This window comes from Microtus pennsylvanicus, chromosome 2 (genome assembly GCF_037038515.1).
Source record: "Microtus pennsylvanicus isolate mMicPen1 chromosome 2, mMicPen1.hap1, whole genome shotgun sequence".
NCBI lineage: Eukaryota > Metazoa > Chordata > Mammalia > Rodentia > Cricetidae > Microtus > Microtus pennsylvanicus.
The window spans coordinates 46,060,727-46,079,921 of record NC_134580.1 but is presented as its reverse complement, the minus strand read 5'-3'; the positions used below and the strand labels follow the sequence as shown (position 1 = coordinate 46,079,921).

The following is a 19,195-nucleotide window of genomic DNA, read 5'->3' as shown; positions in this document are numbered from 1 at the left end:
TCCTCAGATTACACACACACACACACAAGGATCCTCAGATTACACACACACACACTAGGATCCTCAGATTACACACACACACACACACAAGGATCCTCAGATCACACACAAGGATCCTCAGATTCACACACACACACACGTATCCTCAGATTACACGCACACACTCACACACATGCATTCATTCCCTCCCACATACTCATTCTCTCCCTAGAGTAACATCATTTGGAAAGTTTGAATACCTTTTGAAGGCTGTAGCCTTCCCTGAGGCTTTTGTGAAATTTCCCCCACTTTCCGCCATAGTATCCCTGTTCCTAGTCTTGCTGCAGCTGTCCTGGACCCAATTCTTGGCCACTGGTGTCATCCTGCATTGCAGTTAAAGGCTAAAACACTCTTGCCTGGTGGGCTATGAACCCCAGGAAAAGAATGCTACTTCCTGCTTGTCCTGAGTCAACTTTTGGTAGCTACAAGACTGTGCCCAGATTACAGCTAAGCAAATCAGCGGGCTAGCCTCACTTCACTCCCTCCTGAATTCTAATTCCTAGTTTGCATTTTACTGCCCATGCCCTGCCACATGTATAATTCACCCTCCTGACTCTACCCATTTTGCCTTCCTTTTCCAGGCATCCAAAATGTTCTGTATGTGGACCTGCAGTCCTTTCAGGAAAGGAGGGAAGGAAGAAGTTATTTATTGACCAGTACTGCTCACCTTAGGAATTCAGCCCAACCTACATTGCACTCTTGGCATATTTACTAGAGCAGCCGCCAGCGCTCGAGACCCCTTTGATCACCTCTCCCGCTGCACCATCATTTCAGCCAGACCCTGTCCCTTGTCCTGCCCCAGTGCTCTAGGATCTACCGAGACTGGCTGCTCAATTTCACTCAGATAGAGGATGTCTTATCTACCCGTCTTCCAGCCCTGGTCGTACTGTAAGCCATCATTACGCCAATATATGCCAAGTATAGGTTCATATGCAGTCCCCCAGGGAACCCTTACCAAGTGAGCAGAACTGAGAGCAGATATGCTCGTTCACCTCTTAGTCTCTGCCATACTGTTGCTGAGCACGTTTCCTGCTTCCTGTCAGCCTTCCGTGAGTCCCTCTTTCCTTAAGTTCTCTTCTCCCTTGCTTCTAATGAGTTGAAGGACTGGTCATTTTCAGACCTTCCGTACGTCTTGCTTTGCCTTTGGTCATACTGAATCTTCTGCCTACTCTACCATCCTCCTATCTCTAGTGGTAGAATATAATTTTATTAAGAACTCATGAAGGCAGAAATCATGTGAACATTGTTCCTGTTGATATATACAGTGTCTAATAGAATGGCTGATGTTGTAGAAACGCCATGAACATTTGAATTAAGGAGAAAGCAGAAAGACAAAGGAGAGGAGATTTGACAGTGGTACTGGCATCCATACATTTCCCTCTTAAGTTTTCACTGTGTCTGTTCCTCATCATCTGTTTTCTTCTCACCCCTAGAATCCCAGTGAAGTTTGTGCTATTGGCCCCGTTATGTGTGTGCAAAGGAAAACTCATAGGAGTCACTCTGCTTGTAAGTGGAAAAGCTTTCCACCTGTCTTTCACAGTCCTGCCTGAAGCCACCACTTCTAGAAAACCTTGTTATCCCCGCCACCACCCCTGAGCCTTCCATGGCACTGGGTAGCTGTTTACAAAAATGGCAGTGTGAATGACTCCCGTGGTAGGCGTGTTACATTCCGTTATTACTCCTTGCACTCCTGCGGTAGGCGTGTCATGTTCCATTATTACTCCTTGCACTCCCGTGGTAGGCATGTCACGTCCCGTTATTACTCCTTGCACTCCTGCGGTAGGTGTGTTACATTCCGTTATTACTCCTTGCACTCCTGCGGTAGGCGTGTCACGTCCCGTTATTACTCCTTGCACTCCTGCGGTAGGTGTGTCATGTTCCGTTATTACTCCTTGCACTCCCGTGGTAGGCGTGTCACGTCCCGTTATTACTCCTTGCACTCCTGCGGTAGGTGTGTCACGTCCCGTTATTACTCCTTGCACTCCTGCGGTAGGCGTGTCACGTCCCGTTATTACTCCTTGCACTCCTGCGGTAGGCGTGTTACATTCCGTTATTACTCCTTGCACTCCTGCGGTAGGCGTGTCACGTCCCGTTATTTCTCCTTGCACTCCTGCGGTAGGCGTGTTACATTCCGTTATTACTCCTTGCACTCCTGCGGTAGGCGTGTTACATTCCGTTATTACTCCTTGCACTCCTGCGGTAGGCGTGTTACATTCCGTTATTACTCCTTGCACTCCTGCGGTAGGCGTGTTACATTCCGTTATTACTCCTTGCACTCCTGCGGTAGGCGTGTTACATTCCGTTATTACTCCTTGCACTCCTGCGGTAGGCGTGTTACATTCCGTTATTACTCCTTGCACTCCTGCGGTAGGCGTGTTACATTCCGTTATTACTCCTTGCACTCCTGCGGTAGGCGTGTTACATTCCGTTATTACTCCTTGCACTCCTGCGGTAGGCGTGTTACATTCCGTTATTACTCCTTGCACTCCTGCGGTAGGTGTGTTACATTCCGTTATTTCTCCTTGCACTCCTGCGGTAGGCGTGTTACATTCCGTTATTACTCCTTGCACTCCTGCGGTAGGCGTGTTACATTCCGTTATTACTCCTTGCACTCCTGCGGTAGGCGTGTTACATTCCGTTATTACTCCTTGCACTCCTGCGGTAGGCGTGTTACATTCCGTTATTTCTCCTTGCACTCCTGCGGTAGGCGTGTTACATTCCGTTATTACTCCTTGCACTCCTGCGGTAGGCGTGTCATGTTCCGTTATTACTCCTTGCACTCCTGCGGTAGGCGTGTCATGTTCCGTTATTACTCCTTGCACTCCTGCGGTAGGCGTGTTACATTCCGTTATTACTCCTTGCACTCCTGCGGTAGGCGTGTTACATTCCGTTATTACTCCTTGCACTCCTGCGGTAGGTGTGTTACATTCCGTTATTTCTCCTTGCACTCCTGCGGTAGGCGTGTTACATTCCGTTATTACTCCTTGCACTCCTGCGGTAGGCGTGTTACATTCCGTTATTACTCCTTGCACTCCTGCGGTAGGCGTGTTACATTCCGTTATTACTCCTTGCACTCCTGCGGTAGGCGTGTTACATTCCGTTATTTCTCCTTGCACTCCTGCGGTAGGCGTGTTACATTCCGTTATTACTCCTTGCACTCCTGCGGTAGGCGTGTTACATTCCGTTATTACTCCTTGCACTCCTGCGGTAGGCGTGTTACATTCCGTTATTACTCCTTGCACTCCTGCGGTAGGCGTGTTACATTCCGTTATTACTCCTTGCACTCCTGCGGTAGGCGTGTTACATTCCGTTATTATTCCTTGCACTCTTGCGGTAGGCGTGTCACGTCCCGTTATTACTCCTTGCACTCCTGCGGTAGGCGTGTCACGTCTCGTTATTACTCCTTGTGCACTGCTTACGTGAAGTCTCGAGGTACTTGGGGTCTTTTTGACAGTTTTTGCTTTCTGTCTCACTCTCCATATGCCAGCACCTATATCCTCCAAGACTATAGGTCCCTCCAGTGCATGGAAAGTGTCTCTGCATTTTTGTGACCTTCATTGGACAGGATTGTTGTGTGCTGACCTGTCCTGTCTGCTGTCCCGCTGAGTTTGGGGCTCTGCGGCATGGGTTCTGGTGACCACTTCATCCAGGAGTCTTTTCTTCTTCTGCACCTTCCCGTTAGTCCCCGCATGGGAGGCGGAGGGGCTGTTCGCCTTCTTCAGGGGCCTTTCTGTCTCCCAAGTCAAGCACTGGTACGTCTTAGACATTAGGAGTATGATGACCAAATGAAAGCTAGCACAGGCTTAGGTGTAGGTTTGCTACAGAATTATAAACAAAAATATTGTCTTTAAATGCTTAACTCAGCTGTGATTGCTGAGACATCACTGCAGACTATAATTCAGTGAATAACCAGCCGCCAAATAATTCCAAGACAAAAAAAATGCAAAAACTCTTTGAAAAATGTTTGGCTAGAAAAATATTTTAAATCAATTTTGAATATAACTTTAATTATTTGATATAATAGCAGAGGAGGATCCAAAAAATAAGCATACTTGAGATCTTAAAAATAAATTATCAGGGGCCACATTTCACAAGAGATACTTGCTAGGTTTTAATTGATTGTAGTGCAATATTAATTGATTATAGTGAAATGATGAGTGTTGTGTGGAGGGAAGAAGCAAAGGTGTTCACTTAAGTACCAAGAGAAAGAGAATTTCTAAAGCAGTTCCAGAGACACTACACCATCTTTGGGGTTCTCCAGTGGCATGGAGGGGGCGTCCTGGAGCAGTCTCCTGGCCCTCCTCCTCTCAGGTTTGTTCCCCACCGTTCTCTGGTTCCTTTGGAGGAGAGGAAGTTGGGGGAGGCTGGAGAATCCTGAGGGCAGAAGACAAGGGTAGATGAAGCCAAGACCTGTGTTTGCCATGCCCTGGCAGTAGCACAGATCCAAGGCCTGTACATTGCTGGCTCCCGCTCCAGCTCCTTGTTTGCTTTTGTGAAGCATGCCGGAACTGACCTTTCCCCTTGCCCTTCATGCTCTGGGTGACTCAAATGCTGAGCCATTGTTTCAGGAACTGATTGTGCGCTGACAGTATGGTTGAGGTATTTCCTCAGCCCTTGCTGAAGCTGAAAGGTGGGTAGATTTTGGTATGCTTCTGCTTCAGTCAGGAAGACCTCTCTTTCTTCCTTTGGGCGTTGTTTTGGTTTCTCCTTCAGTAATACATATCACAGCCCCAGATGCTGAGATTGACCTGATCCTGCCAGGAAACTGCCAGAGATCTTGTAGCTTTCGCTGGCAGCTCCTAGCATTCGTGTGTCATTTCTGTGAAAGGCTCACCCCATCCTTCTTACCAGCACAAGGGGGCCAAGATGGAACTGGAGTTAGAACAGAGTCAAATGTGGGTGTGTGAGCCATGTTAAGCTACTGTGCTTGTCAGTGCCCAAGGAAGAGCCACTGTAACCAGCGTCAGGGAGGTTTTTCTAAGTAGATTCATGGGATCTCCCCGCTCTGAAAGTTTGGAGTTGCCAGTTAAATACATATGTATTTTTCAAAGGAAATCATCAAAAAAGACATTCCACTCTTATTACAAAGCTATTTTAGGGGTAAATATTTTGATAGATGTGGTTCGGTGCACCTGGGAGCTGAGCTGTAGCTTGAGGCAGTTAGAACAGATGGGGCTCTGAGATAGCTCAAGGCTTGGGTTTTCCCCTGTGCAAGGCACATGCTTGGTGGGGGCAGCGGGAGCCCTAACATTTTCTATGCTGACGTTAGAAAAGTAGCTTCCTCGTGAGACAGTCTCATTACTGGAGTTCTAGGACCAGTCTAGGACTTCTCTCAAATAAATGTATAGCAGAGTCTGTTGTGATACAAGCATTTTGTTAGGGGAGAGAATGAAGTCTGGAGACAGGACTAAGCCTTGTCAAAGCTGCTTAAGTTTGCATCCGATGCAAGGTAGAAGTCCTAGGTTAGGGCACTTCTGATTGGCATGAATAGCAGACATTTAACAAGACAGAGAAACTGCTGCGAGCTTCCTCACTAGTCAGCTTGAAATCCTAGCATATAATTTTTAAAAATAACCCATGCGTCATCCAACCTTGTGAAGAAATAAGTGTGCACATGTGCAGTGCTAGCTGCTCTCCGTGCTCACCTGCCATCTCAGGAGATGGGTTGCTTGTGACATTTTCCAGTATCCACTTTTCCCCCTTTGACTAAAGTCCTGTCTTTCATCGGCTGTAAAGGTATCTGTCCTTATGAAAGCAGTGTATTAGGAGAGATATGACTTGGTAAACTCAGTATAGTTATTGGCCCCATCCTCAAATTAATGCCGAGTGTAGGACAGAGGAAGAGCAAGTTTGTTTGTTGTTGTTGTTTATCTTTATGTTTTTGTTTTGTTGAGACAAGGCCTCACTGTGTAGCTGGGCTGCCCTGGAACTCAAACCAGTCCTGCCTCGTCCCCCAAGTGCTGAGTTTTACAGGTATGAGCTACCACACCCTCTCATTTGTCACTTCTTGTTTCCTGTCCCAAGATAAGTTCCCCAGGGCAGAACCCATCTTTCTGTCCTCATCTAGTGATTGCTGATGAAGTGTTGAAGGGCTCCTTTTCTCCAGCACCCAGAGCTATCAGTTGACACATTCAGTGGTAATTTTTCAGCACTTCCTTCTTAGTAGCACAAGCAGGAACATGGATACTGTGAGCTAGGCAAGAGTTAACCCTTCCCATCCTGGGTAAGAGTTCCTGATAAACTTTCTCCTTGGCTGAGGAGAGAGAACTAGGCCCAGGGCTTCCTCAGAGATGGCCTTTACAAATTGGGGGACTGGCTTTGATTGCCAGAAATGTTTGTAGATCCCCGGAGGTGCCCTGTGCTTGTGGCGTCTGCTAAGTCCCTGTGCTCTTCCACTTAACGTTGTGTTAGCCTTTGTGCACACTGCTTTTTGAAACAGTATGGTCGGGTGACTGCAGCCATTCTAACAATCGAGGTTTTCTTTTTAACAACATGAGCATTGCAGATTGCCTTTTATTTATTGCACACAGTATTAGAAAAAAACCATTTAGAAATGATTGTGCTAAACTTACTTTAAAATAAAAAGGTTCTGTTTAAAGTTCAGCTGATTATATTATAAACCAGAACTGATGATTTATTCTAGCTATACTTTTTCCCCCTTGTATGCTTTTAGTTCTTGTTTGGGATCCTGACGGGAGAAAGCCCTTAAATTATGTAGATTACTAATATTTAAGGCACCTGATTTAGTAGCAACTTGTTGACTAATTGAGGTAACACTTTTAGTTAGAAATAATTAGAAACAGAAAATCCAAGTTGGTGAAGGACATCTCATTATAGTTATAGTTAATTTGTGACTATATTTGGATAAAATAAATGTGTAAATTTAATAATTTCTCAAGTGCATGCTCTCCTCCTGATCCTGCCTTACAAACCCATAGTCTTCTTCACAGTAGCTCATCTGCAGGAGACCCTAGTCATTTTCTAGGAAGAAACCTGCTGGGGTACCGGGACTGAGTCAATGCAGTCTCAGCTCTGCTCCTTACCTACAATCTTTGTGATGATCATAAACATATTTAAATGGCTTTCAAGGACTCTGAGCTTTTGGCCAGTGACACCAGTGACAGACTTTCTTCCTTCAAGTCTGTGGGTGCGATCTAGTAAGCTATTTCCCCTCACAGTGCAGAGTGGGCCCTGCAGCAGGATGGGTCATTTACTCTAGAGCCATGAGCAGGGCCCAGCCTGATGTATGATTCTGATGGTGTTTCATTGTTGAAGAAGAATGTTTGAGGTTGAGCTGCCTACCAGTTTAGCTGCTAAGGCAAAAACCCAAGCTTGGTCACTGTATTAGTTACCATTCTCGTAGCTAAGACAGAATACCTGACAAACAGATCTGAAGGACGGAAGGGTTCTCATAATGGAGAAGCCATGGCAGCAGGAGCACAGCTGGCTCGGTTGTGCCCACAGTCGGGAAGCAGGGAGATCTAACTGCTGGTACTCAACACCGGTCCCCTGGGAGTGGTGGAGTCCACATTCAGGGTGAATCTTTGCTTCTAAGTTAAGTCTTTTTGGAAACACCCCCATAGATGCACTCAAAGGTGTGTTTCCATGGTGATTCTGAGTCAAATGAAGTTGACAATGAAGATTACCCATCACAGTCACTAAGCGTCTAAAATACCACTCATTGTGTTACCCAGCAAGCCTGGTGGAGTGTCCTGAAGGGAATACAGGAATCCCCACGGGCTCTGCTGCACGTCCAGGACATCCTCTGTGTGGCTCAGCACACTCAGAACTAGTGGGGCGAGAAATCAGTTACATGAGTGATCCTCTGCCTTTTGTAGGCCCTGGCTGGAGAGCAAATGCCCTGCCCTGTCTGCTGCTCTCAGTTTTCTAGAGAAAGTGGAAATTGGAATGATGCTTTTTAAATATTCACTGCTGATTAAAGTTTTCAGAACACTGTAGCTGAACAAAACCTGTTTCTAAATTACAGGTTCTATGTGATTAGGAGGTTGTATAGGGGATGCTAGTTCCCTTGATGTAATAATCAGTTATTTATCTCTTCAGATTGTCGCTTTTGTTTTTTAAGAGAGATAGAGATATAACCCAGAACAAGTCAGTACTCCATTCTCCCTGATGAAGACTTGGTCATTTCCAAAGTCCACTTCAGCATACAGTTCTCCTGCACCACCTGTGTGACACCCAAAGCTTAGGCAGCAAGAATAATACTAACCTGCCCACATCTTCAGAGGATCTGCCATTGTGCGAGGGCAGGAGGCCACAGCATTCGGGACCTGTGTTACACACATGAGTGTAGCGGCATGGAGCCTCTTGGGCAGCCTTGGCTGGATTCTGGCTGCTTGCAAGTAATTTTGCCTGAGTCATAGAAGGGAACTGAGAGATTTTGATGAGCGCAGCTGTGCTATTGTGGGAGGTCAGTCTAGCAGAACTGTTGAAAGAGCAAGCATAGAGCCAGTGCCTGGCTTAAACCTTGCTTCATGACAGCAGTGTTAGTGTGGGAATATTACTTTAGCTCTCTGTGATCTTGCTTTCAGCCTCTCTAAGTGGCAGCAGCACAGGCTAAGTGTCTCTCATCCAAAAGACTCGGGTGTTGGGGGATTTTTCAGATATCATTTGTTACATGTATATAATGTGATAAATTCCAAGTTTCAAAATAAAATTCATTAACATTTTTGCTCAGTATATACTCTATATATACACGTGTGCCAAAGATAAATTTTATGCAATATTTTTAATAATTTGTATATGAAACAGTTTCATGGTGCATGATATTCCACCCACAGTAATACTATCTACATCACAGAGTTACAATAATTACATCAACTCTCCAGTACCTCACACGTGGCAAGTGCATTGCAGTTATCAACTGCTGCTGCTGCTGCTATTGTTTTTAATTACAAAACCATTGAACTTTGACGGCCTGGCTTCAGCCACTACTGTGCCTCTTAGTAATTGTGGCCACCGAGCTACTGCTTAGTTGATGTTTGTGAAGATCAGTATGATTGAAAAGACCCAAAGATAAAGTGTAATTATATATGAAAGTGCATAAAGGTTTCACATATGAAAAAGTATTGTTTGGTGCTTAGCCTTGTTTCAGAAGTGAGGACGTGGACTAGAACTGTTCCATCTTTGCCCAGCACTGCTCAGACCCCAGGATACGTCAGTCAGCTGCCTCTGTGACTTCTAACATTCGAGTCAAGCTATTCAAGTTGGCTTCAGTATCTTAATTCTCCTGAAAGGAAACATTATACTGCGTTTTGAAAGCATTTGCAGACCGTTTGCACAGTGCCCAGTAAGTATTATTAAGACGGAACTCTCTAGAAAGGGCCTATTGGATCATTTCAATCTGTGATAATATTACAACAATAATCAACAGTAACCAAGACTATGGTATAATAGTCAAGGAGAAGTTGATTTTTATTTTGGTGTCGGAGGGGGGGAATACAACCAAGTGAAAATAGATTGATGAGAACCCCGTTTCCCTCACAGCATTATCTTTATAGCTGGTGTACTGATTGACTCAGAGCTAACACCTGGGTCGTCTATTTTTAAAAACCTACTGAAATCTACATCTTAGTGAGATTCTAGGAAAGAAGTCACAACAGCTGTCCAGGCATCTGTTTGAGTGATGCAGTGTGAAAAGAGTTCTAAATATAGTTAGGACCTAAGACAAATGAATTCCCATGCAGTGTGGCAAGTATCAATTGAACTAGATCAGAAGAACGTGCTGTTAAAATTAGCCTGAATCAAGAGTGGATATGGTTTGCTCTGGAAGGCAACAGATGTGTGCCTTGAGTAATCTTTGTTAGCAAACTCAAGATATAACGTCCATTGCCACTTTCCAGGTGCAGAGAACCAGTATACCAGAATGTGGAGTAAGGCCAAATGGCGTCAGGCTGACAGTGTAGCTCAGTTGCTAGAGTGCTTACATAGATGCATGAAGCCCTGGGCTCAGTCCCCAGCACCACATAAAACAGGCATGGTAGTTTTCCACTTGGGAGGTGGAGGCAGGAGGATGAAGGTCATCCTCAGTTACAGAAGGAATTCGAGGCCAGCGTTGGCTGTAGGGGACCCTATCTCAACAAAAGTGTTAAAAGGTATGGCACAGGGCTCTTTCAGGAAGGCTTCACCACATCCAATACTTCCAGGATAACCCTGTGTCTATTTTGACTTTCCTAGTACCTCAGCAACTCTCGGCATCTTCTTAGTCTGTTTTGTATCAATGCAACAGAATTCCATGACTGGGTAGTTGATCTAATGTCAAGGTGCTAGAACCTGGCAAGGGCCATTAGACGGTGTCATCTGATGGTAAAATTCAAAAGAACAAGAAACAGAAGGGGCATCTCAGTGGCTGCTGCTGCTGGTGGTGGTGCTGCTGCTGCTGCTGCTGCTGGGCATCAAACCCAAGTTCTCTACCGCTAAGTCACACACTCTGCCTGTGTTCAAAAAATAACCCACTCCTATGAAAAGGACATTGATCACTCATGGGGACAGGGCTCCCCTGACCTAGGAACGTGTTGGTGCCTCAGCTATCCACAGCGTTACATTGGGAATTGTGTTTCTAACACGCGAGCTTTGCATCTGTCCATCCTTCCCATTCCTTCCCCATAGTTCCTAAGTATCCATATTTGCTGAGAATGGTTTTATACCCTGACAATCCAAAGAAAAAGGTAGATCTCATCTGCCTTCTCCTAGAGACTGAGTAGCAATGTGCATTTTATTTCAGGCCTCATTCTCCTTATAAAGCTCTTAGCATTGTCCGGCACAGTGAATATCAGTAAACCACCCCAGTGTGTAAGAACACGCATAATTGGTAGTAGCTGCCATTTATGGAGCACTTATAACAGTCTAGGAATTCTCTGTACACACATGCATGCATACACATATACACAAAGTGTTTTAATCCTTACAGCATCTTAAGGGTACATGTTATTGTTCCAGCTAGTTCCATTTCAGAGATGAACTGACTGGAGTTTAGTGAACTGGAGTTGCTCAGGATTACATGTTTGGTAACTTGAGTCCTTAACCATTGGGATGTTCCTCTAAGTATCATCCCATAGTCCCCATTGCCCATTGACATGCAACTCCCCCCACAGTATTTGTTCCCTGCCTTCCAGTGCCCAGGAGAACTAAATGCCCTGACTCCCCTGCCAACATGTAACCTCCTAACCCTTTCTCAAGATCACAAACTATCTGGAAGCAAAGGAAGTTATCAGTCAAGCTGAAAGCTGTCGTGCTAATAGAAGGCTAATGCTAATGATCAGTAATAACAGGAAGGAAGGAAGGGAAGGGGGAGTCTGTAATAACTGCCCAATTTGTTTTCAGATTGTTCAGTTTCACATCTCTGAGTGGCCCACGCCTCACTAAGCCTTGCTGTGGTGTCAGTTCCTACCATGTGGTAGGGGAAGAAACTGAGACCTATACCATTGCCATAAGACTTTGCCCAAAGCCAAGGGTCAATTTGCAGCAAAGCTGGAATTCAGGTGCAATTCTCGTTCCTTTGTATCCCAAGAAAGTCTTCTCTGTGTAATGATTATTTATCCCAAAACATCAGGTGTTGGGTGACCTTCCTCTAACCCCACCACATACGTCCTTCATCTGTAGGATTTTACCAGTCATGTAAGAAACCTTGAAATCAATACAGTATAGAATTTGCATCTCTGGATTTGCTGTGAGTTTCATGCCACATTGCCATGTACCTGCTGCTGACTTACTTCCGCAGACCCCTGTCTTTCCATAGCTCTCCTGGCAAGAGACAGCAGAAGCCAAGCATTGTTCAGATAGATGCCCTAACTCAGAAAGCCTTCTCTCACCATTTCCTGCAGTTGCCTGTTCTCTCTGCCTGCACAGCCACTCAAGTCTCTCCTTCAGAAAGAAAAGGCAGCAGAGGTTATTCTTGTGTAGCTGGGGCTGTCCCTCTTCCTTCCCCTCAAAGAGAGGTCTTACCAGAGATACTCCCTACGTTCATTTTTTTTCTTGAACTACAGATTTCTGAGAGCCTCCACCATTCAGTGAGACGTCTCAGGAAACACTTCTTGGCTGCATCTGGCCCAAGCTTCCACCCTCTGTTAACTCAGACTCTCTCCATCACCTCAGTGTTTCCAGTCAGTGCTCTTGGGTTTGTTGGTGGTGTTTTGAGGGAGGCTCTCACTATGTTGTCCATACTGATTTCTAACTCCTGGGCTCAGACTGTATCCCTTCTCCAGCCCTCTAAGTATTCGAGACTAGAGGTGTGCACCACTGTGCTGATTCTCTTGATGGCAGTGTTCTCACTCCCTTCTTGTGTTCTCTTGTGGATTCCTTCTCCACTCCTGCACCCATACTTCAAACACAGTTGTTCGGGATTCTCTTTCTGGACATTTACCCTTCTTTGTCCTGTCCCTGCCTGTTCATTTCAGTGGTTACCATGGCTTTAGCGCCCATTCCACCTTCATGCTCCTGAATGAGGTCTTCCCCCCCGATCTCGCCCTTACTGCTTCGTTCTCTCGCCTTTGGGATATCTCCGGAGCATCTCAGGGTCAACTTGTCCCTTTTCCTTCCTGCATTGCCCACATAAGTGGGTCATCATTCACTCCCCAGAGCATTCTGGTCATGACTAGTCTGGCCTTCGTCCTCCACTCCCAGTAACTGCAATCCATTCTTCTGCTCCTCTGGTATTTCTCAAATGTCCTCTCTCACTGTGCCGTAGCCCTTTCCCAGGGCCGTTACCTTTTGTGTCTGCAATGCTTCTCTCAGCTTTTGTTGTTAAAGTTCTTTATTGGTCAAGGCTTGAGGCTTCATTGCTGGGTGATTCCTTAGGATAAATACTGTTATCTTAATTCGTTCTTTGTACTTCCTTGTCTATAGCAGTGTCTAAAACTTACTGTGTCCCCAGTAAATATTTGTTGAACAGAATGGGACTTTCTAGAAAAATCAGAATGCAAGAAATTTGGGGGAGGTTCTTGGAGGAAATCTACAGGTACTTGTCCAGCGTGCCTTGTTTGCACAGTTGTTTGGGAAATGTGGGGGTTTGGGAGTTAAGCTAGCATATTTGTTGCCAATACTAACCAAGAAATCACTGTGAAAGCAAACCAGATCTGAGAGTGTACTTCACAGAGCTTTTGCCTTACTTTATTCATTAGAACAACTCCTGTTGGTGCTTACTTGAAGCTTCTGTATAAGCAACTCAGTGACTGATTGCTATAGATTCTTCCCTCTCCAAAGTTTGGATGATGATGGGACCATGCATTACATGTCATCTTTCCTCTTATGTCCTATGAGTCTTCTGGGTCAGCTTTATTGATAGAATCACATAGCAGAGTGTCCACTGACTTCCACATGTTTACATAGCTGTGCAACCATTTTGACAAGTGTAGCAAAAGAAAAAAAACTCCATTAGTATTCACTTCCCATTTTCTTCCAACCTCCCCCAACTCCAGCAACTGCACATGGAAGTTCTTTCTCTGTAGACTTGCTGTTTGGGATTTTGCATACAAGTATGTTCATGTGGTCTGGTTTGTCTGGCTCCTTTGATTCAGCATGATGCTTTCCAGTTTCATCCATGTTGAAGCATGTATCCACACTTACTCCCTTTCATGCCTCTTAATCCATTGTACACACATGTCACCTTTATCCACTCATACGTTGGTGGTCATCTTGCTTGTTTTTCTCTTTTGCTTGTGATGAATAATGCTGCCTGAATGTTTGTGTACAAGTAGACATGAGTTTTCGTTTTCATTTCTTGTGGTGTTTATCTCAGAGTGTAACTACTGGGTCATATGGTAACTCTTATGTTTATCCCTTTTAGGAACTGCCAGGCTGTTTCCCACAGCGGCGGCGCCATTTTACATTTCCACCAGCAGTGTCTGAGGGTTCCAATTGCTCCACGTCCTCAGCCAGCACTTGTTACTGCCTGTCCTTCTTACTGTAGCCACTGTAGTGGGTGTGAAGTGGTGTCTCATTGTTTTGGCTTACATTTCCCCCAACGGATTAATTTCTGTGGTGTTTATATTACTAACCTAGGGCAAAAGTTTAAGTCTTGTACTTTCGTGTGAAAATCACTTCATATGACTGGATTGGCTTTCTGAAACAAAACATAGTTCTATACCAGATAAGTGTTGTTCATGAGGTTATACTTGTTAAAAAAAAAAAGTGAAATGAAGATTGCACACCCACCTGGGACTTTGTTTTGCAGTACAAATTCATTCACAGTGTTCTTTATCCGAGCTCCTCAAGTGCTATTATGTGACTTTTACTGGATAATCCAGATAGCACTTTGGTTAGATCCCCAGTGTGGTGTCACTAGGTAAACACTTGAAAATGGAGATGTGTGTCTCTGGTTTTATCAGTTGAGATTAAAGGTGGTTTATAGCACAGTAAACCCTTTCTCCCTGCTCTGCGTCTCAGCGTGGGCTGAGAATCTGCCACCAGAAACTCCTTAAGTTAAGCCTTTCTCGACTGTCGTGTTGCTGTGATGACCTCAGGTTCTGACTGCAGAAGAGAGGCAAGAACCCTTTTCTGACTCGTGTGCCTCCCTGTCCTTTGTTTCCAGTAAAAGCTGTGCCGCTTTCAGCCCTTGCCTCTGTCTGGTTCTCTGGTGTTTTTGTCAGTTCTTGCGCCTTCTGTCTCTTTGGAGCTCCTTGTCTGCTGTCCTTGTTTCTGTCGTGGAAAGAACGTCATGTGCAGCTTGGGAGTGTGAGTTTCGCCAGCTCTGGTGTGTACAGAATGAGAAAAGAAGGGGTGTTGAAGGAGGAAAGACTACTGAGCCAAATTCAGAAGCTGCTCTCTCTAGAAAGAGTCCCAGCATGCCTCAGGAAGCTCCCCCAGGAAGGAGCACCTCCCGGAAGACCCATCCTTCTCTGGCACACTGAGAGCCACACCAGAGCTCAGCCTCCTGTGCGCTGTGCACTCCTGTAGGGGACAAAGGGGGAAAGAGAAACAAGAATAGAAAGTTGTCCCCTTTGTAGTGTCACCTCTGTCTTACCTGCTCCTCAACCTAATGTGGGCTTGGGGCTCAGCTGGGAGTGGCTGGAAATAATGACTAGATTGATGGGCAGAAGTTGAATTTTGCCACTCCAGAGTAAAGGGAGGCGACAACTTAACGAAGCTGGAGTTAAGCCTTCGTGAATTCACTTTTGACACTCTTTTGTTAATTAAAACACTGCTCTGGGTGAAGCAAGCACATCATGACCCAGTTATGGTGTTGCTTTTCCTAAAGGTCCTGGACCACTAGATAATCCTCACCTGTGTGCCTTCTGAACTCCACAGAGGAACCAAATACTATTCAGTGATGTGCTATAGGAACTGCGGTTTAGTTCTGATTTTTAAATGACTAGCCTTCAAGTAATAGAAAAATGAATGATGGCAAGTCCTTACTAAACCATCCTGTGTGCTAAGCGTTATGTGAGAGCCGTGCATCGCCCTCTGAGATGAACACAGTTGTCCTTCAAGTGAGGTGTGATGAAGGTCAGTGCTTGTCATATCTAGTTTGCCCCATAGCTTAACCTGTCTGTAGAGCAGACATAGTGAATGGGAAAGCTCTCCACTCCCCTGTACCCTAGGAGGAGTGGAGGAGAGGGGATGTAGGATGGTTCCCCACCTCCCTGTACCCTAGGAGGAGTGGAGGGGAGGAGGTATATGAGGCAGAGCAAGGCTCTAAAGGCTAGAGAGCTTACCCAGACTAGGAAGCTAACTGACGGGTTTGGCTGTGATGGAGCTTATTTCTGTTCGGCTTTTGAGTTTGGCTGTGGTGATTTATACAGGAAACTTCAGGCTCCTTCCCCTCCTAAAACAGAGGGAATGAAGGCCGAGGAGAAGCCAACTGGTCTGTTCTGTAATCAAATGTGCTTCTGTGGAACAAAAATGGATTTGAAATTTTGCTTGTTCTCTTATGAAAGTAAAATAAAAAAGGAATACTACTTGAACTGATTTTCTGATTTCACATAGAAAATAAGAGTGTTCGGAACCTGAGTATACTTCCTCGCTGCAAATGTTGTTATCCATAGTCACTTGCTCAAGGAAATTGCCATTACCTCACTATACTGTGAGGGTTCTAAATATCAGCAAGCTAATCTCTCTCTCTCTCTCTCTCTCTCTCTCTCTCTCTCTCTCTCTCTCTCCTCTCCTCTCCTCTCCTCCCTCCCTCCCTCCCTCTCTCTCTCCTCTCCTCCCTCCCTCCCTCCCTCTGTCTCTCCTCTCCTCTCCTCTCCTCCCTCCCTCCCTCCCTCCCTCCCTCCCTCCCTCTCCCTCCCTCCCTCCCTCCCTCTCTCTCTCTCTCTCCCTCTCTCTCTCCCTCCCTCCCTTCCTCTTCTCTTCTCTCTCTCTCTCTCTCTCTCTCTCTCTCTCTCTCTCTCTCTCTCTCTCTCTCACACACACACACTTTGAACAGCCTCTTGCATTATTGTGATTGTGCGCTCTCCAGTTAAGGTGAGTGTCCGAGTATGCTGGAGCTAGTGCTGCATCCCTGTAAAGATGCCCGTGCAGAAGGAAGCTCTTGGAGTCAGCCTGTGTCCCCGGAGCTTCCCTCACCCGCTCTTCCCCTACCACGCATGCAGAAGCAATTCTTTAATGTACTCTCTAAGTGACCCCCTTTGGGAAAACACTCCCTGAGTATTCTAATAGGAATTATTTCTCTGAGTTTAAGGAAATTTTGTGTTCATTGAGTCTTGTTCTTAAAACTATTCCTTCTAGAATGACACACACTGAGAACTAGGGTGGGATGCCTTAATTAGGAAACGTTTGTTGATTGCTTCCAATAAGCTAAGCAATTATGCAATGTATCAGAATATGAATATGTATGCTTTGTAATATTAACCCTTGATGTAGAAGAAGCAGCCTGAGCTTTGAAGTCAGGTAATTGCAAAAATAATGCTGACTGGATGCCAGGCACTGTTGCAAGCATCTTTATAAGTTAGTTCACTTGTCCTTACCTCAGCCCTCTGAGGTGCATTGTTAATGTGCCCATTTCACAGATGAGAAGAAACCCAAGGTGGGATTAAGAAAGCTGCTCCAAGTCTGGGCCCTCTGAGTGTAAGCCAGCGGTTGAAATCAACCTGACTGATTCCTCCCTTCTGAGGAACCACAGTCAAGGCTTCCAATTCTGGGGCTGTACTTCGGTAGCCAGGCAGTGCTAGGAGCTAACCTGTCCTCAGAGTACTTTGCTGACCCATAAAAGTGGGCCAGGCTCTTTGAAGAATTAAGTGGAGGGCCCGGAGAGATGGCTCGGTGGTTAAGCACAAACACTGCTCTTGCAGAGGATCTGGGTTTGTTCATTGTCAGACAGCTCACTGCCTGTAACTCAGCTGAGGGGAGTCCAATGCTGCCTTCTACTTTCCATGGCCACTTGCCCTCACTTGTGCACCTACCCACATACAGAAATACACACAGCACATAATTTAAAATAATATATTATTTCTTTCAAACGAATTGAATACTACTGAGCATGAGCAGGACTCTTAATGGTGACTCTACACCTAATTCATCTATGGGTTTTTTTTTTGTTTTGTTTTTTGTTTTTAGTTTAGACCCCACCCAGAGAGGTGATTCATTTCAGTACCCTGTGGTGTGTGGCCTCTTGTGACCAATTTAAGATCCCTGTGAGCATCGTTTCAGAATAAGCAGAGTGGCTTTTAAAATGACTCTCTTGATGACTATACAGCTCAATTCAGGATTAAGACAGGACAGTGGTAAGGAGCCAGCTCAGAGCCTGAAACAGTTGTTCCGGAGATATGGAGGTGCCGCCCTCACCCCCACTCACTGCTGAAGGATACCATACTTTATGACTTTATGATGCAGCTGAAAAGGAGCGCGTTGCTTTTCTTCTATTTGGTTTCCCCTCTGCTGTGACCCCGTGAACTATGAGAGCAAACCTTGAAAACAGTCGCTGTGTCAGCTACTACATCATTTACAGTTTTAGGTCTGCACAGTGGAGTCGGGAGGGTCTAAACAACCTGGTGGACACAGGCATGTCATCACCATGTCCCTTACCCGAAAGGGAGGAGGCGCTTGTCAACACCCTGCTTTGCAAAAGTGAGAGGCACTCCCCCAAGAGAACAGCAGTTCCTGTAGTGCTTTTATTCAATGGGAATTCAGGGTAATTACTGTATTGAGAATGAAGAACTTTTGACTTGTTCATTCATTTAAGGAAATGGCACATAACTTGAAAACTATGCTCTGACCATTGATTTTAGCTTTCTTTTGCTGGATCTGGCTTACTTCAAGGCCATGCCATTTAGATCTCAGGCTAAACCAAATAAAAGGTGACAAGGTGGCAGATTAGAGGCTGTGCTGTCTTAACAGGGTGGCACTGTCCCATTCAACAGCCCTTTATGAGCACTGCTTACGAGACACTGGAGTACACATCTGCATAGGACATTGTCCCCACACTTGAAGTCCATAGGAGAGGGAGGCGTCCATTTGGTCACTCATGGGCAATTTGTAGACATCGGCCTCACTAGCGTCACCTCAGCTCCAAGTAATGTCTGATATGACCTACTAGCTTCAGGTCTTAACATTATCTGAATGTTTTTAGACATTATTTTTAATCTCAGAATGGTTAGCTGGACTTGTATGATTCCAATAGAATCAGATACTTGGGACTTGCTTTCTTGCCTCTGGTCTGTCACCTACTCTCCTCCATCACCACTTGGTAGGACTTGGGAGGGAACATGCTAGACCCTCAGCAGTTAGGACCGCAGGGAAGAGGGACCCATGGTACATCACCGTCAAGAGAGCTGCAGTAAGCCATATCCCCAAAGCCATCGGAATTGATACCACTCTGGCTAGTGGCTCCTGATGTCATGCCAGTGCCCTTTAGTAGACTAACCTCTCTCCTGTAACATGGAGGGGCCAGGCCTGCTTGTTTGTTGTTGTGGTTTTTGTTCTGTCCAGTTTCCCAGCTGTTTAGTCCCAAAGAAAATCACACATAGGTCTCCATAAATTATAAGCTGATTGGCCCATTAGCTCTAGCCTCTCACTGGCTAACTCTCACATCTTGATTAACCCATTTTTCTGATCTATGTTAGCCATGTGGCTCAGTACCTTTTTCAGTGAGGCAGATCACATCCTGCTGCTTTGGTGGTCTGGGCAGGAGTGGGAGGAATCAACTTCCTCCTTCCCCGAATTCTCCTGTTCTCATTACATCATTTCTACTTCCTGTCTGGTT

The 19,195-nt window shown here is 45.5% G+C and overlaps 1 protein-coding gene across 7 annotated transcripts in view; it reads left to right on the top strand.

The window, feature by feature from the left end:
* Nsmce2 (NSE2 SUMO ligase component of SMC5/6 complex) overlaps positions 1-19,195 on the top strand; it is a 206,020-nt gene that overhangs the window by 140,662 nt on the left and 46,163 nt on the right. The window contains exon 5 of one of the 7 annotated variants that reach the window (XM_075960968.1): positions 13,841-14,604. The exons of the other annotated variants lie outside the window; for them this stretch is intronic. Coding sequence (XP_075817083.1) covers positions 13,841-13,842 — 2 coding nt within the window. The 3' untranslated portion in view covers positions 13,843-14,604. Of the gene's footprint in view, positions 1-13,840; positions 14,605-19,195 lie in introns of those variants that run through there. 7 annotated transcript variants of the gene reach the window in all.